The sequence below is a fragment of the Cavia porcellus genome, unplaced genomic scaffold (genome assembly GCF_034190915.1).
Source record: "Cavia porcellus strain 051 isolate PalLab524CR breed Dunkin Hartley unplaced genomic scaffold, mCavPor4.1 scaffold_21, whole genome shotgun sequence".
Lineage (NCBI taxonomy): Eukaryota > Metazoa > Chordata > Mammalia > Rodentia > Caviidae > Cavia > Cavia porcellus.
This window is the reverse complement of record NW_026947504.1, coordinates 61,942,484-61,966,407: the sequence shown is the minus strand read 5'-3', so window position 1 is coordinate 61,966,407 and position 23,924 is coordinate 61,942,484. Positions and strand designations below refer to the sequence as shown.

General features: G+C 38.3%; 1 protein-coding gene across 4 annotated transcripts in view; it reads right to left on the bottom strand.

The window, feature by feature from the left end:
- Lrch1 (leucine rich repeats and calponin homology domain containing 1) overlaps positions 1-23,924 on the bottom strand; it is a 179,561-nt gene that overhangs the window by 77,439 nt on the left and 78,198 nt on the right. For all 4 annotated transcript variants that reach the window (XM_063232773.1, XM_063232775.1, XM_063232774.1 and 1 more), the window contains exon 2: positions 16,314-16,458. In XM_063232773.1, coding sequence (XP_063088843.1) covers positions 16,314-16,458 — 145 coding nt within the window. The remainder of the gene's footprint in view (positions 1-16,313; positions 16,459-23,924) is intronic.

The window sequence follows — 23,924 nt, the reverse complement described above, 5'->3', positions numbered from 1 at the left end:
TCACATATACATGGCAGAGAAAAATGTTCATAAAAGAACTATTTCCTTTTTCCTGCTTATTCCATTCTAAAAAAAGTCCACCCTGGCAAACTGTCTCTCACCCATTTCTCTTAAATGACTGATTAATTCCCCTGCAGAACAGGGACTCTCTCTTCATTTTTACCACCACAGTATGTCTAAGACAATTACCAACAACAACAAAAGCACTATTTCTGTTGCCTGGTGATATTTTAGTCTAATTTTGTCATGAAGCTAAAATCAAATGGACATTATCTTTATGCTTATTTTTATAACTAAAATTATTTTACATTAGTTTTTTAAAGACTGAAAAAACTTTTAATTATTATTGTTATTATTATTTTGGGAAGACTGAACCCAAAGCCTCATCATGCTATACATGAGCCCTAATCAATTTGCTATACCTTTGAGCTCAAGACAAAAATTTAATTGAGATTATGCATCAAACTTGGAACTCAAGTTTAATTACGAAAGCAGTTAAGGCTCATGACAATTTGAATATGACAGCCATTTGAAAATCTAAATTGTTTCAGACCTGGAAACACAGAATCATCATTTCAATTGAATCTTGAACCTGTTCTTAAAAGATGTACCAATCAGTTTTGGTCTCTACACATCTGGAAACCATCTTTTGAGATGATAAAGGATTCATTTTAGGAAAGAAAACTGTAAGAAAGGCCAGACTCCAAAAGTGAGCATCTAAAGCAACTCAAAATTCAGGCGAATTTCTGCCACAACCCTGTCCCTGCATTTACGCTGTACATACCTGCACCATATTTGGCTATTGCAACCGAGCTAGTTTCCCACACTAACAGCCTGTCAGTCTCCTCGGGAGTATAAATAACCCACAGTTTAAAATATTCCATCTTTATAGCCCTAACGGCCAGTAACCTCCGCTACCAGTAATCCACAGTTACAGTTCTAAGGCCAATTATTGATAGCCATCTCCATGTCAGTTATTTTCTCTCCTTTCTTCCAAGAGTTTCAGTTCCCAAAGCACAAGGCCTCTATCATGCTCTGAAAACTATTACTTGAAATTTCCTTCATTTAAAATGAAACTGGATGCTTAAAAATCAAGATGGATTCTTAAAAAGAACTCAATATCCAATATCACCAAGAATGTTAATTTGCTGGACACTTTGAGAGGAAAACAGTGTAGGTTTGAGGTTTTAAGTAGTAAAATTGCAGGGACCACTCTGGGAAGCTGAAACAGGAAGATAACAAATTTGATCTCAGGCTGGGGATTTAGCTCAGCGGCATAAATGAGCGCCTGACAGGTGTGAGGTGTGAGGTCGTGAGTTCGATCCCCAGTACCAAAAAAAAGAAACTATAAATATGACCTCTGCCTAGGCAACCCAGCAACTTAGTGAAATCCCATCTTCAAATAAAAAACATAAAAAGGGTTAGGAATATACCTCGTTATGAAGGCCCTGGGTTCAATTCCTGGTACCACAAAAAACAGCAGTAGCCTACGCCCTGTCCCAAAAATTACCCCTGTGCATAAGAGTGCTGTTGGCATACAGGAAAACTATATGCAAGTATAAGCTGGAAAAACTGTCCTGGCACTGGAGATGATGCCCACATAGGGGAGCTTTCTTTCAGTAGTCTGGACTTTGATTTCCTTCTCCCTCATGACAACCCACAACAGCCAAGAAATTTTTTTCTTTTACGTTACCATTTTTCCCCACCAAAAGAGAAAGGGATATTGATACTGACTTAAATGGCCATGGTGTACTCAGATGAATTTTACTCAGGGACCCTAAGTTAGTAAAAGATATTCACAGTGAAAATTAAGACGTGTTATGGTTTGAGTTTAGATGTCCCCGCAAAGCCTCATGCAGTCAGGGAGGGGGCTTCTAGAGTCTGTGAATCCTGGGATTATGGGTGCGGCCTACACACACTATAAGAGAAAGAGTCTTCTCTCGTGCTCCTCTCCTTTTGTCCCTTTGCTCTTGCTGCCTTTGGCCGGCATGAACCACTGCCCCTCTGCCATCTGCAACTCTCATCCTACTTTGGAGTCAGCTGAGTATAAATTGAAACCCCCAAAACTGTAAGCAAAACAAAACCCTTCCTCCTTCATTTTAGGTGTCAGGTATTTTGTCTCAGCAATGAGAGAAAAGTAACCAAGACAAGATGTCTAAATGTTATTGCTTACCACTTGAAGACATGGGTTTGTCTAAGATTTCTAAAATCTTCCCAACGTGTGACACAGATTGACATGCATGACTATTAGCCTATGTACACCCACTTTTTTTCTATTCTTTCTTTCAAGGATATGAGTCTTCTTACTTATATATTTCAAGGAGATGAGGCTTCTTACTTATATAATTAACTGTTAAACTCAGTTATTAACTACCCTAATATATATTATCTTTGTCAACAATATCATAGAATCCACATATTTTATCCAATACAGATTTTTTGCCACATGGCAATTCATATGACAATATAATGTCACAAAAACTTTACACTTCAATGAACATTTTGCGGGTAGTTAGCATGTATATGACACTGTTGACATTTAGACAAATATTAGTATTTATATTTACAACAATCCTATAATGTAAGAATTAAGACTCTCTACTTTTCAACACAAAGCTGACACTGTTGAGAGAATTTTAGTAACTTGCTCCAAGTTGCCTAGCTAGTGAGTTGCTTGGTACTCAGGTTTGAAACTCGCTAGGTAGGGTTTCTGACCAAAGACTGTGGTCTCCTCTCCACATAACACAGCCTCTTCTCTCCTCTACTGGAGGTAAGCCAGGAAGACAGCAGGGAAAAAAGCACAGAAACCCCAGGAGGAACAAGGAGATGCTGAAAGGATCAAAAATGACTTCTGAGATTTTAAGTTGGAGTGCTGGAGAAAAACTGTAGAGGTACAAATGGAACTAGAAGCAAAGATATTCTACTTTGAAAAAAAAAAGATTGAGTTTACTTGGACATCAAAAAGGAAAATAATGCTACACAGTAGACAACATGAAGGCTGATTTCAAGAGAGAATAGAGTTGAGACTCATGAAGATGGAGACTGAGAAGATTAAAAGACCAAAACTTTAGGTAATGTTAGCATTAAGATGCAGGAAGAGAAGGAGCATCCAGACTTGAGACTAGAGAAGAACTAGAAAGAGGCAGAAATGTGACCAGGAGAGTGTGTGACCTGAGCCAGCAAACAAAAGAGCCCTGGAGACCAGCAGGGAAAAGCAATCCCGCATTTGTTATACTTCCTAACTGTGAGAAAACAGGAATCCTGAAAGTCCCTCCCTAATAGCAACAGGCCACATCCCTGTGAGCTCTAGCCATACATCCCACCTGGACACGGGGCATACACTTTTAAAGTGCTGTTGCAGCAGATATTTCCTATCAGCTTTCTATATACTGAAGTTTAAAACATGGATGGATCCTAGAAGAATAAAAAGAAGTGCTCCTTATGGATTTTGCCATGGAAGTAGAATGAACAGATTCCAAGCTAGTCCAAAGAACTGTACTCAAGTGCTCCTGTTGTGGGAGCTACAAGTAGATCCTCAAAGGCTGCCACCATGAAGATCTCAAACTGTTCTCCCCTGCTAACATGCCTGAGGTCATGGTGGTATCTTCCTAAGACTCACCTCTGAAGGGACCACCTCTTCTGATAGTTTACTTAAATTCTCTGAAGATCATCCCTTCAGAATACTGAGGAAGCAAAAGCAAAGTCACAACCTTCAAAGCACCTGGACCCTCCTCGGGATCATCCTCATCTTTGGATCTTTGGCTTCTACAGTCCTTAGAACATAGCCTCAAATGGGAAGAAGAATGACCCAATCTCCACCAAGTATCAGGCTTTTTTTTTTTTAACCTATTGTGCTGTTCAAAGGGTTCATGAAGCTGCACAGTTCTTGCATGTGTTGATATAAATCTGCGTTACTGGATGTATTAGAAAAAGTGAATGATTTTGAAGTGTGCAAAAAGATTCTAGGTATCTTGTCAGATGCGCCCTTCCAGACTATCCCTGTCTACAGACACAAAATGTGTTAGGGGAAGGAGATGCGAACCCCTCCATTAAAAACTTGCATTTCATGTTTTTACTAGAATCCAGCAGTAACACTTAGAAAATATACATCATCTTCAAGTAATGTGAAATATTTATAAAATTAACTATGCATAGGCTATCTAAAGCAAATCTTGACCAACCTAAAGAATATACTTTGTATTGAACAGAAAAATTGTTGTTACATTGCCATTATCAATGTAATTAAACTAGAATTAATTCTAAAGATTTTTTAAAAAAACAGAGTATAGAAATTTAAAAGTCACCATTTAAAGATATAATGCTGAAATCTAGAAAAAAAATGTAGGAGTAATTTAATAAACACTGCATGTTATATTTGGATGAATGTTCCCCCAAAGATTTGTGTATCAAAGGCTTGGACCATGTATTGGTACTACAGGGTAAGATTGTAGACCTCAGGAAGAGGTGGGGCTTTACAGGAAGAGGTTCTCAGATCACTGGTGATGGGGATGCCTTTGAAATAGGCTTCATTCTTGTCTCCTTTTTTCTTTCCTGGCTTACGAGGTGATCTGTTCTAACAAGTGTTCCTGTTGTGATGTACTACCCTCACTAGAAGTCCAAACCTCTGAGCCTTGTCTGGTCTTGGATTAGAAACTTCAAAACCATGAGCCAAAACTTACCTTTTCTATTTATAAATTAACTGCCTCAGACATTTTTTTGTACTAACCAAAATCTTATTAAAGCACCACATACAAAAACTTTTAGGAATCAGCTGAACCTTATGTATAGAGACAGCCAGGTTTTGAAGGGTCTAGATGAAAAAAAAAATAACTAGAAGTAATTGAGCTAAATACTAAGTCATAGAAATAAGAAAAAGCATAAGCCTATAAGAAAGTAGAAAGAAGGAAATAGGAAAGATCTGTACTTAATGAAATGGCAAATGAAGAATGAACAGCTGATAGCAAAATCAAAAGCTGATTTAAATATATACTATAAATAGGTAGACATGCTACTACAAAATGAATAATGGGCTGGAATTTAGCTCAGCAGCGTAAGTGCCTGCCTTGCAAGTGTGTGGTCGTGAGTTCGATCCCTGGTACGGGTAAAAATACAAAAAGACTTCCGGGAGAACATGGCGGACAGATAACAGCAACTACCGGAGGCTCTCTGAAAGACTCGGCTCAGAAGCCAGGAATGGTGCGGACTAAGGAGACATAAGCAGGTGGAGATATGCTCTGCTGACTCAGGAACGAACTGGGCTGAGAGAAACCAACTTGGAATGCATTCCTAGTGCTAAAACAGGAACAGAAAAGCCTCGGTGTGGAGGCTGGACCCCGCGCCATTGTAAGCCGCGATTTGGGTTTCCCGCCGCGCGGCGGCTGGCTGCCTCTACAGTGGCTCGGCAAGGAGAGAGATGCGCAGAAGCTCTGAGAACGGCAATCTGCGAACGGCAGGGAGGCGTGCACTGACTTGTGGTGAGGTGAGTGAGAGAAGCTGACACTCTACCACAGTTTGACTCCAGCGGAGGACTTTCTGGGCCTGAGCAGTCCTGCGGGAGCAGGGCGCGGTGGCGACTCCAGCCACACATCCCCCTCTCGGGCGGGATTGGTGAAAAGTGCCTGGCCTGCGTGACGCTGCCGGCGGACCTGGTAGGCTGTCCCAACCCAGATCCCAGAGCCTGACGGTGGCCGGGAGGGGAGACGCGTAGGCTGCCTGGTCCGTAACTCCCTGGTGCGCAGCGGTGAGCGGGAACACCTAACTGGCGCAATTCGATCAGGCTGTGGCTAACTGGGAGGGAAGCTGGGCCTCTTATATAAGCTTGCATATATAAGGAACAGAGAAGAAGAGGCAGCATGGGAAGAGGCAGCAACAAGAAAGACTCCTCGGCCCCCAATTCTGAGAAACAGGCAATAGCAGACACCGCACCAATATACATAAGGCACCATATAGAGAGCCTCATAGACCAATTCAGGAATGAAGTTATCAATGACCTGAAGCTAGAAGTATGCAGAATAGTTAGAGAAATGCTAAGTACCACCCAAGAAAAAACAGGCGGTGGAATGGAAGAACAGAAAAAAAGGGGAGAATTGTTTGATGGAGAAAACAGAGAAAGCATAGAATACGTGAAGCAGGTTCAAAGGGACTACCAAGATACCAAGAAGTCTATAGAAGACTGGCATAACAGCTTGAAAGAAACTAAGGACAGACTATCTGAACTGGAGGGCAGACTTGTAATATGGGAGAATGAAATGAAAAACTTCTTAAAAATAACAAAGAAACAAACAGCAATAATACAAAGACAAGAAGATGATAAGAGGATCCATAACTTAAGGATTAAGAACATAAAAGAAGAAGTAGGGACACAAACAAGTGAACTACAAAAGCTACTCACAGAAATAATCCAGGAGAATTTTCCTAATTTAGCAAAAGGTAAAGATACTCAGATGTATGAGGCATACAGGACCCCAGCTACCTACAACCCAAACAGAGCAACACCCAGGCATATAATAATAAAAATTCCAGAAATTCAATACAAGAACAGAATATTAAAAGCTGTAAGAGACAAGAAACAGACCACTTACAAGGGAACACCCATCAGAATTACAGCAGATTTCTCGGCACAAACCATCAAATCACGAAGAGCGTGGGGGGAAATAATTCAAGCTTTGAAAGATAATAATCTCCAGCCAAGATTGATATATCCTGCACAACTGTCCCTAGAAATTGATGGAAAAACAAGGTGCTTCCAGGATAAAGAGGAACTGGGGGAATTTGCAACCACCAATTCAACTCTACAGAGAGTATTGCAGGATATTCTAAAAAAAAGAAAAATACAAAGAATGCAGAAATAATGGCAGAGAGGCCACAACGAATGGAGCAGAGAACAAAATGAAGAAGACAAACTGACAGCTACTGACAGAAAAAGAGCTCAACAGAAATGAGGCAGAGAAGATTGGATGATAGGAACAGCTATTTTGGAGAAAATGACATCTTAATAGGTAATACTGATTTAGTATCATCTTGTTTTGAAGTCTCATCTAGCTTTTGTCCTTCTGTCTCCAATGGTCTAAATAGGTTGTATCTTACTGGATTTTATTATGTACGATAGTATAAGCAAAAACCTTATAAAGACAAGGAGATTATACAGAAACCATTATTCATTTTCTGTTAGTCGATTCTAAATACTCTGTAATGCTGTCATTCTCTTGAATGGTTTTACATTGTTTTGATATACTTAATGCTACAGTATACGAAGTTGTACTCAAGGATTTCAAAGAAAGAGACAATATGGTAACTACTTTTAGGTTAGGATTATCTGGTGGTGAAACACTATTCTGCTTAAATGGTTATGTTTTGATCTGCGCTGTTTCGTTGTTATGCCCTCTTTTATCTCAATCTCCACTCCATTATTTACTTTTTTATCTTTATCCTTTTAATTAAAGGAAAAAAATAGCAGGATATATTATAGTAACCCACTTTGACTTTTCATTACCTTGATTTAAAGCCCTGTATTACTCTCACCATCTGGTTTTTAACTGATGTTCCCCTATTCTGTTTTGCTGGATAGTGTCAGGTTCAAAAGTTTAGGCATCAGCTGTGAAGATAATGAGATTCATTGTGATGCCCATTCTTGTTGACTTTTATCTACTTTTGAAGACCTACAATATCTCCAATGTTTTGGTTTTGTCAGTTTTATTCTTTACTGTTCTGTTCAATTGTATTATAACTAACGATATAGGCAATTCTATTAGAGATAGCGGGAGGCATTATAGTAACCATTGTTGTTCACCTTGTATTATGTTTTTACATTATCTATTATGTCCACCCTTTTGACTTGACTGATTCTGTTCTGTTATGTCACATTTGGTTTTACTCTCTTCCAAAAAAGTAATAAGAACCGTGGGAGCAATGAAACCCAAAATGTGTAATAGTCATGGTACAAAAGAGAGGAAAAGAAAGTGCTCCAAACTATATAACTGCATGTATATTTAAGTGTATAAGATAGAAAATGATATCACAGAGTTTTATTGGATCAATGAACAGAACTGTTTGCAGTATCATTGATGGAATGTCCACTTTACAAGCTTTAATTTTGTGACTTGAACAATTATTTCTAAGATAACAATATGTAATCCATTAACTAGTGATTTCCTACTGTTCATTTTTTTCTGTAAATCTGTATAACTTGTACCCTTTGCCTGCTTTTTTTTTCTTTTCTCCTTAAATAAAATTTAAAAAAAAAATACAAAAAGAAAAATGAGTATCAAAAACCAAAGAATGCACACATTTACAGTTTTAAGAATAAAAAAGGAGAACCAACTATGGATACCGAAGCAACTTAAAATGTAAGTTTTCTCATATTGAAATACTTGGGCTGTTCCCCAAGAAAAGTCCCTAACAACTATGTTCCTAATTATGAAACTGTTCTAAGGGGCCTGGAATGCAATGGAGGTAGTGTTCAACAAGATAACAAAAGTGAAAGAGCTTAGCAAACTTTAAAACATCAAAGAAATATATCTAATTCGTCCCTATTAATTCTGAAATAGGCCCCACTTTTCAAATTCCGGTCTATAGCAAAGGGCTGTTGAAGGGCTCAAATAATGGCATCTAGGTAGCTGTTAAAAAATGGTGGTAAGGAGAACAAGTCAGCATGGCCCAAGAATCCGCCACGCTGGAACTTGGGGGACCAACCAACAAAGCAATGAGCCAGCTTTCTTGGTGAGCAGCTTGAGCCACAGGTGCACCAGGGAGACAAACAGCGTTTCCGTGAGCCACAGGCTGAGAATCAAACGTCCTGTGTTCCCCACCCCGCCTTAGCAACTGGATGGTTCTGAGGTCAGCTGGAGTTGACAGCAACTAAAGGTGCATAAAGCAACTAAATGCTTGTATTGTTTGGTTGATTGCCCTGACCTGGGGCCAGAGGTCTGAGCATCTCTTGGGAGGATGACAGTAAGCAATACAGCAAGTATTGGGGGATTTCCTTCTGTCTTGTCTTTGAAGGCCAATACTGTTTTCACTGTTTTGCTTTGTTCTGTTTAATTGTTTTTGTGAAATTCAATATTCTGTTTTGATTGATTTTATAGTGTTGTTTTGGTTTGATTTTGTTATACCTGATTGAATGGACAACTATTGTGAAGATAACAAGATACACTATGGTAGTAGCTATTATTGTTATCCTGGTATCCTGCTGTGAAATTCTGTACCAATTTCACTGCATTGCCTTGATTGGCTTTGCTCTGTCTTGTTTTGTTGCATTTTAATATCTTTAAAATTTTTTAAAAAGTGGTGGTAAAATGATGGTTTTACAAATCCACACCTTCTTTTACACATGCATGTTCTTTTTTTGTTTTTTTCCTCATGTATGGCACTTGTTACAAGACTTGGTAATCTAGTACTGTAAAGAAATATAGTAAGTTGACTATTGGTGAAATTGCAATGTTTCAAAAAGATCCTTTGTCTGTCTAATTAGAAAAGTAAATAGTTTGGAGCTTATTCATTTTCGGCTTACAGAATAAACATTGAGAGTGCTATAAATGAAAACTCTATACAATAATTTTTGGGGGCTTTGGTTCTGGTTGTTTTGGCAGTATAGTACTAGGGATAAAACTCAGCACCTTCACACCAAATCATAACCCCAGCCCTCTGAAAGTTTACTTTTAATTTAATTTTGAGACAGGCTCTCTATAAGTAGCTAAGTTTTACAGTTTGGGCTCAAGCTTAGTGATCCTCTTTGCAACCTCCTCCAGAGTGCTGGGCTAAGAAGTGTACACCACTACTTCTGGCTTTTGTTGTAGTTTGAGATTGGTTTGCATTGTGCAGCACAAGGTGGCCTTGCATTCAATACTGTAGCCCAGGGTTGGTCCTGAACTTGCAATCCTCCTGCCTTAGCCTCCCAATATACAATGACAATGTGGGTACTTACCTCACTTTCAGAGAGCTATTCTACAGCACAAAGATGTTAATATCTCTATAAGTTCAGAAGCAGAACTGAAAAGGAAACCAGCAAACTCTGACCGTGTTCTAGTTATTAAAGCCAGAATATCCCTTTTATGTCACTGTTCTTTTGTTCAGTACAAACCCTGAACTAAACCAACATCTGTGATCAGGTGGTGCATATAGTGGAAAAATCCTCTTTGGACGTCTTGCCAAATATGGGCTATCCAAAAAGGAATGGAATTTGATAAGAAATACTTAATTATTAACCTAATCATGTTTAATAAAGCCCTTCAACCCTTCAGCTACCAATGCCAGTGGACAAAATTTTACAGGCACAATAACTTGTAAAACATTAAAAATGTTAGAGACCAATGGCTATAGGTCCACCTCGAAAACAGATGGCACAGTGTGCCAAAAAACAAGGTTTAAACCAAGGCTGGTTGTGAATGCAAACTGGATAACACTGAAGACTCTTCCAATTCAACCAAACTATAAATAATATTTTCAAATATTAAGTAGTATTTTCAAATCCCAGAGTAGTTCACTGTGCTTTGGTATCTCTGTTAGTCTGCTACTCACGAGACATAACCTGGCTATCAAGGTCTACTTTCAAAATACACGTGCATTAATATATTCTCACTTCCCTTTGAATGAGGTAAGATCTTCATGGAAGGATGTAAGTCTGTACTGATAAACTGAACTCCTATGTATTTTCCCTTTAGAAAGACACCATCTTTTTCTTTTTTTCTATAGAGGCAAAACATTATGTTGCCAGAGATGGTTCCATCAGAAATGTCAGTGCAAGGAAAAAAGACAATGAAAATTAATTTTGGCTCACAACAAAAAAACATAAAAATCTGTGCTTTCTAAGGCAAACCTTGCATGCAAAATCTCTCAAATAGAGAGTGATAGCATGAGGATTAAAGATTATTTCTCAGAATGAGTTGCAAAAGAATGTGGAGATACGGGTTAACAAAGCCATCAGGAAATTGGCTCTTTTTGCATATTGTTTAGCAGCCAAAAAGGATACCAGGCTGCAGAGAAAGCAGACCAAACACATTCCTTTTATGGTGTGATAACAGTTTGTGCAAGAGATTGCCTTCTTTACAAGCAATGCCTCAAAATCCACTCCAAGTAGCTTGGACAGATAGGGGCTGCTGATGAATAAACCAGGCTTGGCTGAGTGCACTTTTCCCTAAGGAAAAAAACAAAAAAACTGCTCATCACGGTTCTGAAAGCAGTATATTTAAATGCTGTAAAGAACTTTCATTTTTTGGCACTTCTATCCCTGAACCTCTGAGATAAGAGTTTCATGCCCTATTCTTAGGCTAACAGCACTCCATGTTGCCAAGAGTTTTGCTACTCAGGGTTATTCTGTTTTCCTAAGATACATTTACTTCACGAGCCTCATAACAACCACCTTTCCAACAACTTAAAATAGACTTAAAACTTTGTAAGCCTTTCCTGTATGTTTCAGGTTCAAAGTGTCTGTTCCTCCACAGGAGCCAGCCTTGCTTAACCCTTTTTATGGTTCTTGGCCACATTGCTTGGATTAAGATATTTTATAACAGGAAGAGGCACAGTGGCACATACACTAAACTAACATAACCTTTTTGTTGTGAATACCAAGGAGCAAAGATTAGAAGCCTAGATCCTTCAAGCACAGGCAACATAAACAGCAATAAATCAATTATTTTTCACAAACCTAATATTTCCATTCTGTGGAAAAATGTAGAAAACATTTCAGGGCTTTTCACTGCATTTCATGGTGAAGACTTTTTTTCATGTACTTATTAAATATGTCTCTAATCTCTAACATCTAAATATGTCTCTAATTTGCCAACATGACGCTCGGACCAAGAAGCTACGTATTTGACGCTTAGCGATGACCCTGCTAAGAGAGCTTGTCAGCTAAGTGGCATACCCTTAGCACCACCGTTACCGTCACTGACATCAGTATCAGCACCATCATCACTGAACACTTACAGCGTTTATTGTGCAGTATGCAGTGTATCCTGGAGGCCGCAATCAACTTAAATTTCCATAAATTCACTGTATATTTTATAAGGTATCACTCCTACTTTGGAATGCATAACATTAGTAATTTCTACATGTGATTTATTAAGGAGGAAAAACAAATTAAATACTATAATGAGTCCAAGTTCGGGGATCAGCTCAGGGGTAGAGTGCATGATTTATATGTACCATGTTACGAGTTTGATCCTCAGCAAGGCAAAGACAACAATAACAACAAATAAAGTAAGACCATGTTTAATTCTAAGTACAGAAACATGAAATCTGTGAGAAATTCATCGCTTCTTTGCATAATTTTATGTAACAATTGTTTCTAGTTGCTAGAAATGAGAAAACATCTTAAATGCTATGTATAAAAAATAATTGAGCTCTGTAGGTTTTCTTGGTTTTTTGTTTTTGTGCTTTGCCTTTTTGAGACAAGGTCTCACAAAGCAGTTCAGGCTGACCTTGAGTTAACTTTGTAACCGAGGCTGGTCTTGAACTTGCAATGATCCTCCTGCCTCAGCCTCCTGAGTGCTGGGATTACAGGTACGTGCCACCACAGCTAGCTTTTTAAGCTCTTCATAGTTGGATGAAGTTATGCATGTGTTAAAGTTTTTTTCAGAATGTGTTACATTTAACACTGTCTTCCTTACAAGTGTGGGCTCAAAAATATTTAATTATTTTTGTAACTTTTGAAATTAACACCAGTTTCTCCAATATATCTAAATTAATAACAATATCAGGCTTAGCTTAAGTGATTATACTTCTATCACAAGTAATATAAATTCTTTCTTTTGTGTTTGTAACAATTACAGAAAATTAAATGGAATGAAGACAACTCAGTGGCTCTTCCATAAGCCAATGTGTTTGCAACATCCTGAGTCTGCTGTTTCAAGTGAGGGTGGGGAACCGTTCTCTAGGTCAACAGTCACCATACCCTTCACCATGCACAAGAAGAACACATTTTATTTTGATAACCTAACAATAGTCAGAAAATTTAGAAGCGATCACAGTAAATATCTTGAGTTTTGTGAAGGAGATGTGTACTGTGATCATACACTCAGGATATTCTGAGCTCTTCCTGGTGACCAGGGCAGGCATAGCTGGGAGGCAGACATTGTGCAGATTGAAGGAACTCATCCAGACAACAGTGCTCTGTGGATGATATCACACACTACCTTAGAAGACCAAGCAATTTAATTAGATGCCACTAATATTATTTGGATACTATTATACGTTTGTAAAGAACACAGGTGTTGATAGTCACCTACTATTTTACAAGCTACAAATAAATATTTTAGTCAAGTGTTGTATTGTGTTCTATCTGAGGTCACTCTCAGACAGAAAATTAACTCAATTTCAAGGGTCTAATTCCTGCAAGATGGGTCAACTAAACTCAGTAGTCGAGTAGGAATTAAAGGACATGTGACTGAATAGCACAAGATGATCTTTTTGACAGCTTTAAGGCTTGTCCTTCTTACTATTTTATGTTTACACATTTATTATGTTTACACACTTATATCCAGTAAATTGTATAAGTGGCATTAAAAGTCATTAGTACTTCCTTTCCAAAGGTTTAGAGGCTGTCCACACATTTTTCATACACCCTGTAACACATCTCTGGGAGTAAAGAGGACTGCCCTTTGTTGGTTTTTTCCCATATAGTTATCACATTCCTTCAACAATCGCATGATTCAAAATAAGAGAAAGGTCTCGTGCATGGTAATATTAAAAGCAGGAAATGTGAACAAAGAAAAACAGAACAAAAACAAAAACAGCCAATCCAAACGGGAAAAGAGGAAGGTAAGCCTGAAATTAGGGAATTGATAGAGAACAACATTTAGAGTTGAGTGCTTCACTGTCCCTGTATTTCTTTCTTTTCTATTACCTGGAATTACCCACAAAACTCTGCTTTTAATGTACCACACAGGTTTCCTTAGTCATCATCAAAAACCTCTCTAATTCTTTCTGTCCTTGTTCAAGACAGTTCTGAGACCCACACTCCAAATTTCTATCCATCTAAACATGATAATAATCTTCTAGTCTCAACAAAATGTAACCTGAAAATCATCATAAGAAAATCAACTTCACTAATGTCTCAAAAAACATGAGATTAGATTAGCAAGTATTTTTAGAATTTTTATAGTCTATTTCAAAAAATGTTATCTATAACCCAAAACTTTTCAGCACAATTGGACTTAATATAACAGTGTAAAGTTAATCTATTTACTTAGTGCATGCAGGACTAACTATCAAAGTAAAAATGTCACAGAAGAACCGGAGAGGGTAAGTAAACAGACCAACTGCATATGCCTTTGGAATAGTTCCCCTTTGTGGTTGGGTTACAAGAAAAATGTCTCAGGGAAATGTTGAACCAAAACTTACAGACACCACTATGCTGGCTCAGTAGACAATCCTAAAATAGCTACATCCTGCTGAGGCAGATAATAACAAACACTGGTGAGACAGCAGGGAAAAAGGAACCCCCTACACTGCTGGTGTTAATGTAAACCAGTATAACCACTATGGAAGTCAGTGTGAATAGCTCTCAAAAAACTAGAACTAGAAATGCCATTTGATCCAGCTATTTCCCTTCCAGGTATCTTTCTGAAAGAGTTAAAGACATCATACTACAGTGACATATACATACCCATGTTTATAGCAAGACAACTCACAGTAGTTAAATGCTGGAAGCAGCTTATATGTTCATCAACAGATAAAGTATGACATTTACATACAATGGGACACTACTCTGCCACACAGCAAATAAATTTCAGTCCACTGTAGGAAAATAGATACACTGTAACACCATAAGGCTAAGTGAAATAAATCAGACACATACTTAAATATCACATGACTTTCCTTAGATGAGAAACTCAAATTGTAAATAAAGAGCAAACTGAAAGTTAAATAGTAGGAAGTAGGCTGACAGATGTTCTCCAATGGGAAGGGGCCCAAGAGATGAAGGAAGGGAAAGGCAGGAGGGCAGGGAAGGCACGAAGAAACAATTAAAATGTGTTATATACAGGAACCAACTTCACACAAGGAAAGCAGACATTACATGCTGTCAATATGTACAAATGCAGGAAATTTTAAAAAGACACGGCAAGAATTGGGGCTGGGGATTTAGCTCAGCAGCATAAGCACCTGCCTTGTAAGCACTAGTCATGAGTTCAATCCCTGATACTGATTTTTAAAAAAAGAAAGAAAAGGTATAATTGTCAGGTGAATTAGAAACCTTAGAAGTGAAGAGCTGACACCTGTTTACAGATAATCCTAACAGTAACCCTCAAACTCATTTACCAAAAAGAAGTTACAAACTTATAAACATCCCACAACCTTTATCAACCTTGATGCAAAACTGCAAAATACAACAGGAACTCCCCCACCTCCTGCTTCTTTTGGCCACAAAGATGGCAAGAGAAGGACCAGACTTCTCAGTAGCCATTTAAAAAGCAAAATACCCCACTGGTACTATCATCTATTATAGTGTTGTTCCGTGTGGTTCCGTGGGGAATTTTGAACCTAAAAACTGGGTTTATTTGTTACACATCACAAGCTTAGTTAATCAGATCTTACCTTTTACATACTAGGATGACAGGCAAGTGCCATGAGCTAGAATTTAAGACCTTTTTTCTATAATAGAGATAGAAATACCCTCTTCTCTCCTGAAATGCCTGATTTGTGAGGCAAAGAGTTAAGTAACAAAGAGCCAGAATCTGGCCAGAGCAGCCAGCTGCAAAACCTAAAATCAACGCCTTAAAAGAACCAATTTTCTTAACTTCGGGGACACCGCAGGGTATTGATACCATGCCCTATGCTATACATCATCAGTGACTCACCCTGTCCTACACGCCATCCTCACACACACTGGCCTGACTTAGCGGGCTATAAAGACAGGAAGCTTTGGGTCTGGCTCAGGTAGCTCAGTTTTCCTCCTCGCTTTCCTTAGACGGCCTAAGCAGAAGGTGTTCAGTGAGCCCTTGGGAGCGAAGGACAGTGGTTTGCACAATCCCTAACGATCGGTAAGGCTTGATTATTCCAGCCTTCAGTCTTCCCCCTTCCTTTCCCCTTCTTTCTCCCCAGGCTACATGAATACCTAAGTATAGCACAGCTACAATGTGAAGCACAAATTAGACACAGAGCATCCATATTTTTTTTAAAAATCTTGTCATATTAACAATCAGGTTAGTCTTGCATCAAGAACAATTATTAAAGACAGTACAAATTTATTATAAAACATTTCTTAAATGATCCCTGTGTGATCAGGAACTGCAAAGTGGTAAAAAGGATAGAAGGAAGATATAATCATCTTGTATTTCAATCCACAAACTTGATGACAACTTTTTTAGTTTACCTACCTCAAGTTTAAGTAGGTCAGCATCTGCAGATTAATGATCGCCTCAGGAATGACTCTGATACAATTATGATACAGATTAAGAATTTCCAGTGATACAAAATGGCACAATTCCATTGGAACTTCAACCAGTCTGTTTTTAGACAAATCTGTAACAAAAGGAAAGAATAGATAGTCAATAAGTCTTCAACATACTCGGCACACTCTTGCCATGAATCCTGCTTTTCTTACTATTATAATCTAAATTTAGGTCAACATTACCATTGTTTGTACCTCTTTGACCACAGTATTGTGGATTCCATTTCCTAACCAAATTCAGGAATACTTGGGATACAGAAAGCAAAAGTAGTGTTAAACTTTTTAATTCTCTAAATTAATTTGTCTGGTCATATAAGGGGAACAAATTTACTCACCTGAAAAAGTAAGTAATGTGTTGGAAAAATACAATCGATGTTTACAATTTAAAACTTTTTTCTTACGGTGAAAGACACTGCCAACAGTTCCCATCAAAACAGTGCACACTCCTTGCGTGGCACACCCTCATCCCATAGTTCTGGCCACTTTCTGAAGCAGTTCTGGGAGTCTTCTCGCATGAGTCTTTAGTTGTGCTGTAGTGGCTGCCTTAATGTCTGAACTGATTCCAAACATTTATCTTTCATGGTCATTTTGACTTTAGAGAACACCCAGAAGTCATGCAATGCCAGATCTAATAAATATGGTGGATGAGGACACATTGGTAATAATTTTATGTTTGTCTTTCCATTGGATGGCACTTGGCAATACACTCACTTATTTTTGATTGCACCACATAAAAACACAAAAGTGGACCCCCAGAAAGGATCCAGGAAGTGCAAAAAATTATGGGATAAGTGTGTTCACAGTGACAGGGAATATTCTGAGCAAAATCAATGGCATTGTGCCCTTTACAGTAATAAATTTTATTTAAAAACATCGTATTTTTTGGTCAGGTTTTGTATCATCAAACTCAGTCTAACCTAAACAGTTATGTAACATTGTATCCTTTAATCTTCATGAATAAATAAGCCAAGTGTGGTTGCACATGCCTGCAATGAGGGAGTGTCCTCAGGAGATAAATATGCACGGCAGATGTAACTGCCAATCACCAGGAAACACAGAACAGGGAAAGAGCTGCCACTCTTGGAAAAAAAAATATCCTAACCCCTCAAGCTGTATGAGCCGAAGATGATTAGTAAATAATGTGTAACACAGACTCAAGATGCCACATCCTGACCAAGGCAAGGGGCAGAAATGTAAATAGGTTAACACCACAGAAAAAGCAGAAGTAGTCTCTCCAACAAGTAACAGGAGTAAACGGTTCAGAGAGGAAATTCTGACAAAATTTAAAGAGTAATTTTAATAATGTTTAAATTATACCAACTCATCTAAAAACAAGTTTCCAAATTCTTATTTAAATATAAGAATTCTTATTTAAAAAGAGAGAGAGAGAGAGCAAAAGAGTAAAATACCTAGAAAATCTTAAGGAACAAAGTTTACATGAAAATTTTCAAATGCAACACAAAAGTCAAACCAATTAAAGATATATCCCCCCAAACAGACTCAGCAGCCAAAAGGTGGCAATTCAAAGTTATATCTATATACTTAATAAACTCTTAATTTTAAAAACTTTTTTAAAAATTGGAGTTATTGGACAAGTTAATTCTAAGTTCACATGGTGAGCCTGCTCCCTCTTTAAAAGGCGATGAGGGCACCAGTTCTGTGAGATATTATTACACATCATAATGCAGTGTGTGGACAGAAGGGAAAAGCAACAGAACAAACTGCAAAGGTGGAGAAATGGTCAAAGATGAAGATAAAGGTGCACGACAAAGACAGCACTTCAAATCACAGGCCTTCCAGGAAACGGCATGAAGCAAGACTGGTAGGTTTAACCCATAAAAACAAAAGTTAGAACCCTCTAAAATGAAACATTAATGATAAGCAAAGAATTAGAGGGTGCCCTTTCATTTGTAAACTATTTAGGATGATTTTTCTAATTACATCGGGCTGATGCTGTCAAGAGGAATAAAGCCAGAGCTGCCAGCGCGGCTCGGGTAAAGCTCTTAGCTAACACGTGTGAAGCCCAGATCCAGTCCCAGCATCCCAGCCCCCATAATGAATAATGCTAAAAACCAGGAAAAGGGGAAAAGGTGGATCACAGGATAGGAAACACAAGTAACTCTGAAGAAAATGAAATACAGATGAAAGGAAACAGGGAGACAGATCTTTTTGCAAATGGAAAGGGGACCAAAAGGTGGAGGGAGAAAAAGGGGATGGAAAAATAATGGAGGTTATGTCATGTGCATGCACCAAATGCACTCACTGTGGACGCAAGCGCGTATCCACACATACCTATGAATAAACCATAACCAAATGCATGGCCGTGTTCCCACAGCCGTCCACAAGGCCGGACACAGCCTGGCAGCTGCCTTACCTCTCTCCCCTCAGCTACTTCTCTCTCCTCGCTGATTCACCTGCGCTAAACCAGCATCCTGAGCGCTCCTCAAGCACACCAGGCACACTGCCATTATAGGCCTTTGGCACTGGCTCCTTCCTCTGCTAGAATTTTTTTTCCCTAAATATCTTGTTGGTTTACCGTTCTCCAGCCTCAAATATTTACTCACATCTCTATTTCTCAAGGAGACCTACCTGACTCATTTCCACGCACTGCAGATGTATCATTTTAGGTTTAACACGCTACATAATGATTTCTTATTGATAGTTGCCTTCCTCTGCAAGAAGATGATCATCATGAGGACAGAGATCTTCCCTGACTTCTCTAGTGGTTTATTCCAAGCACACAGAATAGTGAAAGCTTGGTGCATAAAGAAAGATACAGTATTTATTATATGATTGTTTGATCGTTACATAAATGCGAATGAATAATTGTATTCTCTGTAAAATAATGTTTACATTATTTTTGCTCTTCCTTTTCATGGCCTTGAATTTGGATTGCAACTTGGTTCATCTTAAAGGGCAGTAAAACATGTAACATTTTAAAAAAAGCTCTTAAGCATACAGAAAAAAAATCTTACTTAAATCAGAGAAATATAAATTATACCAACATAGGTCAGGATTTTTCTCCTATTAGATTTGTGAATATCAAAAATTTAATAAGCACATCATAATGCTAATGACACAAGCAGTGGCTAACTTGTATGTAAAGGCATTTAGTTTAGCAATATCAGCCAAAATTACAATTGAGGAGAGCAAGAAGAAATGGAGAGCTGGAAGCCAAAGGGTATAAAGTTATACAGTCACTTAGGATGAATAATGGACTGGGCAGCTTGATGACTACCATTAATGATACTGAATTATACACTGGAGCTTTGCCAAGAGTAGATTGGTTTCTCTCCATACACACACACACACACACACACACACACACACACACACACACACAGAGGTAACTATGAGATAATGGATATCTTAATTCCTTTGATCATAGTTACCATTTCACTATGCATATCAAAATATTGTTTAAACCTTAAAAACACATTACACATTAAAAAATACAAATGTACACATACTTCAACCTGACAAACTTTCTCCACATACAGATATACAGGAGCAAACAACATACTGTTTAGTAAAGTGTAAAATAATTTAAGAAAGCTATTTTAAATATCAGAGGAAGTGTAGTTAAATATTCATATACTATTAAATAACTATGATAAATAAGATTAACTCACCAATAAATATGAATGATATTAATTCTGCTTCCTATGGAACATAATGCTCAGTATCATCTTCCATAATGGAACACTCATACTGCATACTCACCCACTGAATTAAGCACCTTTGTATGTATTGATACAGAACAATCTCCAAGACATACCGCCAATGTTTGTAAAAGACTAGATTCAGAAAAATACACACAAAAATTTGGGTATTTCAGTGGATATTTACATATTTAGTTATAAAGTATGTCTGATGAGGTATGCAAAAAACTGATAAAAGTAGCGGTTTCCAGAGAAAGGACTTCTGGTTAATAGGCCAGGAGTAAATAAGAGGATGACTTCTCATTGTAGATCATTTAGTACCTTCAGAAACTTGAATTCATTTCTTATATTTCAAACATACGAAGTAATATATGTATTAATCTTTTCATCAGCATCCCTATACTTTTCCCCACACAAAGGATTTATGTTTTATGTCAAAAAAAATTAAGAAGGAAGATCAAATTGTGAAGTCGTTTGTATTAAATTAAAAGAAAATTTGAAGCAAGCTTCTAGGATGAAAACAAACAATCCAGAAGTCAATTGAAATTCTTTACTAGATATGGGGAACTTCATGTGCTGCAAAGCTGGAAATTTCTCAAGAAAATGTGTTACTTCCTTCAAAGAATCCCACTGACATGCGCACAGAAACAGCTGTAGTGTGGTCTGGTATTTCCATTACTACTTAGAGTAATACTGCAACAAATTTTATTTATTCTCCTTCCTTATTATCCTCCCCTTCACACTCTCTGGGACTGAGGGGAAGTTCAGCACTTTTTCTTCCCATAATCACTTCCCTGGCAATCTGTCCTACAACCCAGAAGCCCTCAGGGCTACGCTGGGCTCCTTGGAGCCTGGGCAGAGAAGGGATTAGTGCTGCCTTCTGGAAGAAGGAGGTACACCTGGTAAAATCTTCACTCTTCTGATTTTAAATTGCATCCAATCTCTTCTCTTTAATTCGTGTGTTCAATTGTGTTGTTCCGCATATGCTTTCTCAGGAATTCTTTTTTGAAATGAGTTAGGCTACACATAAAAGTTCTAAGATGTTAACAGTGAACAGTTGCCATGCTCAGTCCTACGCTGTCCACCAAACGAACAGACTTAGTTACTGAGAACTTATCTGTCCCAGGGAGCCCTCTACCATGATGCGTTTATGAAAATTCTACATTAGAAGGCAAGGATTTGTGTTCCAGAGTGTAAATATAGCCTCGACTCTTCCAATGTCTATACAAAAGTTTCTTAGATCAACACTGTTCCAATTAAAACAAAACTGGAAAAGGGAAAAGCAAAAGCTTTCCTTTTTTTGTTCAAGTTAATTAACCATATACTAAGTTACTGTGGGTTCAACAATCTTTCCCACATATATAGTTTCTACTGAAAAGAAAAACAATCCAGACCTATTCCCAAAGCGTTTAAGGCTTGAAAAAGTTAAGATGAAGCCAGCCCAGAATGAGCCACAAGGCAGAATGCGTCTAAATGTACTTCCTAAAAGTCCATATTAAAAAAGAAATGAAATACAGTTGTCGAAGTTCACCATTCAGGGAGCAGAATTATGAATTACCACAAACCTCAAGTTAGAGAAAGCGGAACTGAGCCTGGGTTACCTGCCCAAGCCACAAGGATAGCGAAAATTAACAGAAGCAGCTTTCCTTCTCCATGGACTAGCAGCACCACGCCCATGCTGGGCCCTGGTGCTAAGTTTATTACTGAAAATAACAGTCATGCAATCTTTCTGCATTTTTGTTTGTCCAAAATTTAATCAAAATAAAATCAATATGGTCTTGTCTATAAGCCCAGAGGGTAAGAAAGTTTAAAATATCATATACAAAAAAGGAAAGCATGTCAGTTATGAGCTTAGTGCTGGAAGTGACTACACAAACTTGGTAGGTGGAAAACCTGGCTTGAATTGCTGACCATGTCAATCTTACATAAATACTCTCTCACCAATGGGTTTCCAAATATAGGACTTGTCTCTGAGTATCATTTAATTTTCATTTTAATTTCAATTTAACTTAATTTTGTTTTTGAAAGAGACTCCAAAAAACAAATGAGTTTGTTTCCCATAGATTTGCTTTGCCTAATGTGGGAATCATTTTGTATCCTTGAGAAAGCACTAACTTATAATGGGGACTATGCCCAGAAAGAAAAGGGTAGTCATTCTGAAATAAGATGTTTTGACTTTGATGATCTGGAATGGAAAATCCTACTACTACTAGTTGTTTGTGTGGCAGGTGGGGAGGGGTGATAACAGTCAACTATGTTCAGAATGTTTCCTATTACCTGAAAACAAAAGAAACAAAACAATGCCTGGCTAAAGAACAGAGAATAATAAGAAAAAACAAAGGAAACAGGGAGGGAGAAATAAAAGTTCTAGGATTTGATTGCAATTAATGACAGGAGGAGACAATCGGTTCATGATGTGCACAGTTCTTCATTCCTAACTTGGCCTTTGAAAAGCAGACCCCTGCCAGGAAACAAGAGCCCAAGCAGGGGCATGGTGTCCCAGTAAAATTACAGACACACTGAGTATAAGCAATCAATGTTTCTCCAACTCAGAGAAGAGAGAGAACACAGGAGCTCACAGGTAACGTGTAAATGTTAAGGCAGTTCAAGCATTTATCTTCTTCAATGACAACCAAAATCAGGAAACAAATGGGTCAAGAGTGTGACAAGACCCCGCAGGATCCGAGTAACACGAAGATGAGCAAAACAGAGATAAATACAGGAAAAGAATGTTGCTTTCTGTTACTGTTCTATTATAAACACAAGGAGGTATCAATGAATCAGCTCATGAAACGTTTCCCAAAATCACTTCTCTGCCTAGTTTCCCAACCTTGCTGCACACTGGAGTCATCTGGAGAGCTCTGGGAGTCCTAAAGCCTGAGATTCATGGCCAGAAGCTTAGAGTGAGACTCAGACACGGGATTTCTGAGGTGTTCAGGTGATCATCACTGTTTACAGTAAGTGCAGATGGAGCGATGACCTAAGCTATCTCAGCTCTTCGCCCCTAAACCAAGCCTAAACAGGTGTCACTCTCCAGGTACAAAGGTGGTACCCAGAAGAGATCTTATTTAGATACCAGGATACTTAGTATCTTACCAGGCATCCTAATTTGGGAAAGAACACTTTAACTAAACCAGTTAATCAATGCTAAATTCAATTCTTATTCCAATTTCCTTCTCAGCTTTTCTGCCATCAGAGCACAAAAAAATTCAACCTAGAAAGGAGTATTATGCATTTCATGTTGGCTACAAGGACAATGAATCAGTTTTCTTCACTTAATCCTCACCAGAACATGGTAAGGTAGATATTGCTCTAAATTCCAGTCGTGCACAGATGTGAAAGACCAGAGAGATTAGGCAATTTGTGTGAACACACAAGCTAGTAGGTTGCAGAGCCGAAAACTGAACCAAATTGGTGTGCCACCAAGATCCTGCTTTGAACCATAACTCAGCCTCACAGGATAGCAACACAGGAAATATCAGTTGTTCATATGAATATATGTAGTAAAAAGAAAAAATGGATCCATTTCAAGGTCAGTCGGCATTAAAAGTCACAGAACTGTTATAAGACTAAGTGACTTCTGGCTATGTCTCTAACACTTTCTCCTGAAAGAAGAGAATATAGCATAGTCACATGCAGCCATGCGGGGGATTGTCCTTTCTTGCTGGAAACCTCCCTTAGGGTCTAGCCTGAGGGGGGAGTTCGCTACCCCCTACATAGATGGGTACAACCTCCTGGGCAGCAAGCCGGAACCCCAGGCCATGTCCTCCCTCGGCGCTTCTTAATTGAACCATTCACATGAAAGCTGCGCAGCCAGAAATATAACAATAAGTGTTACACTGCCAAAATAAGCTTTGCAAGTCCCCAAAATAAAG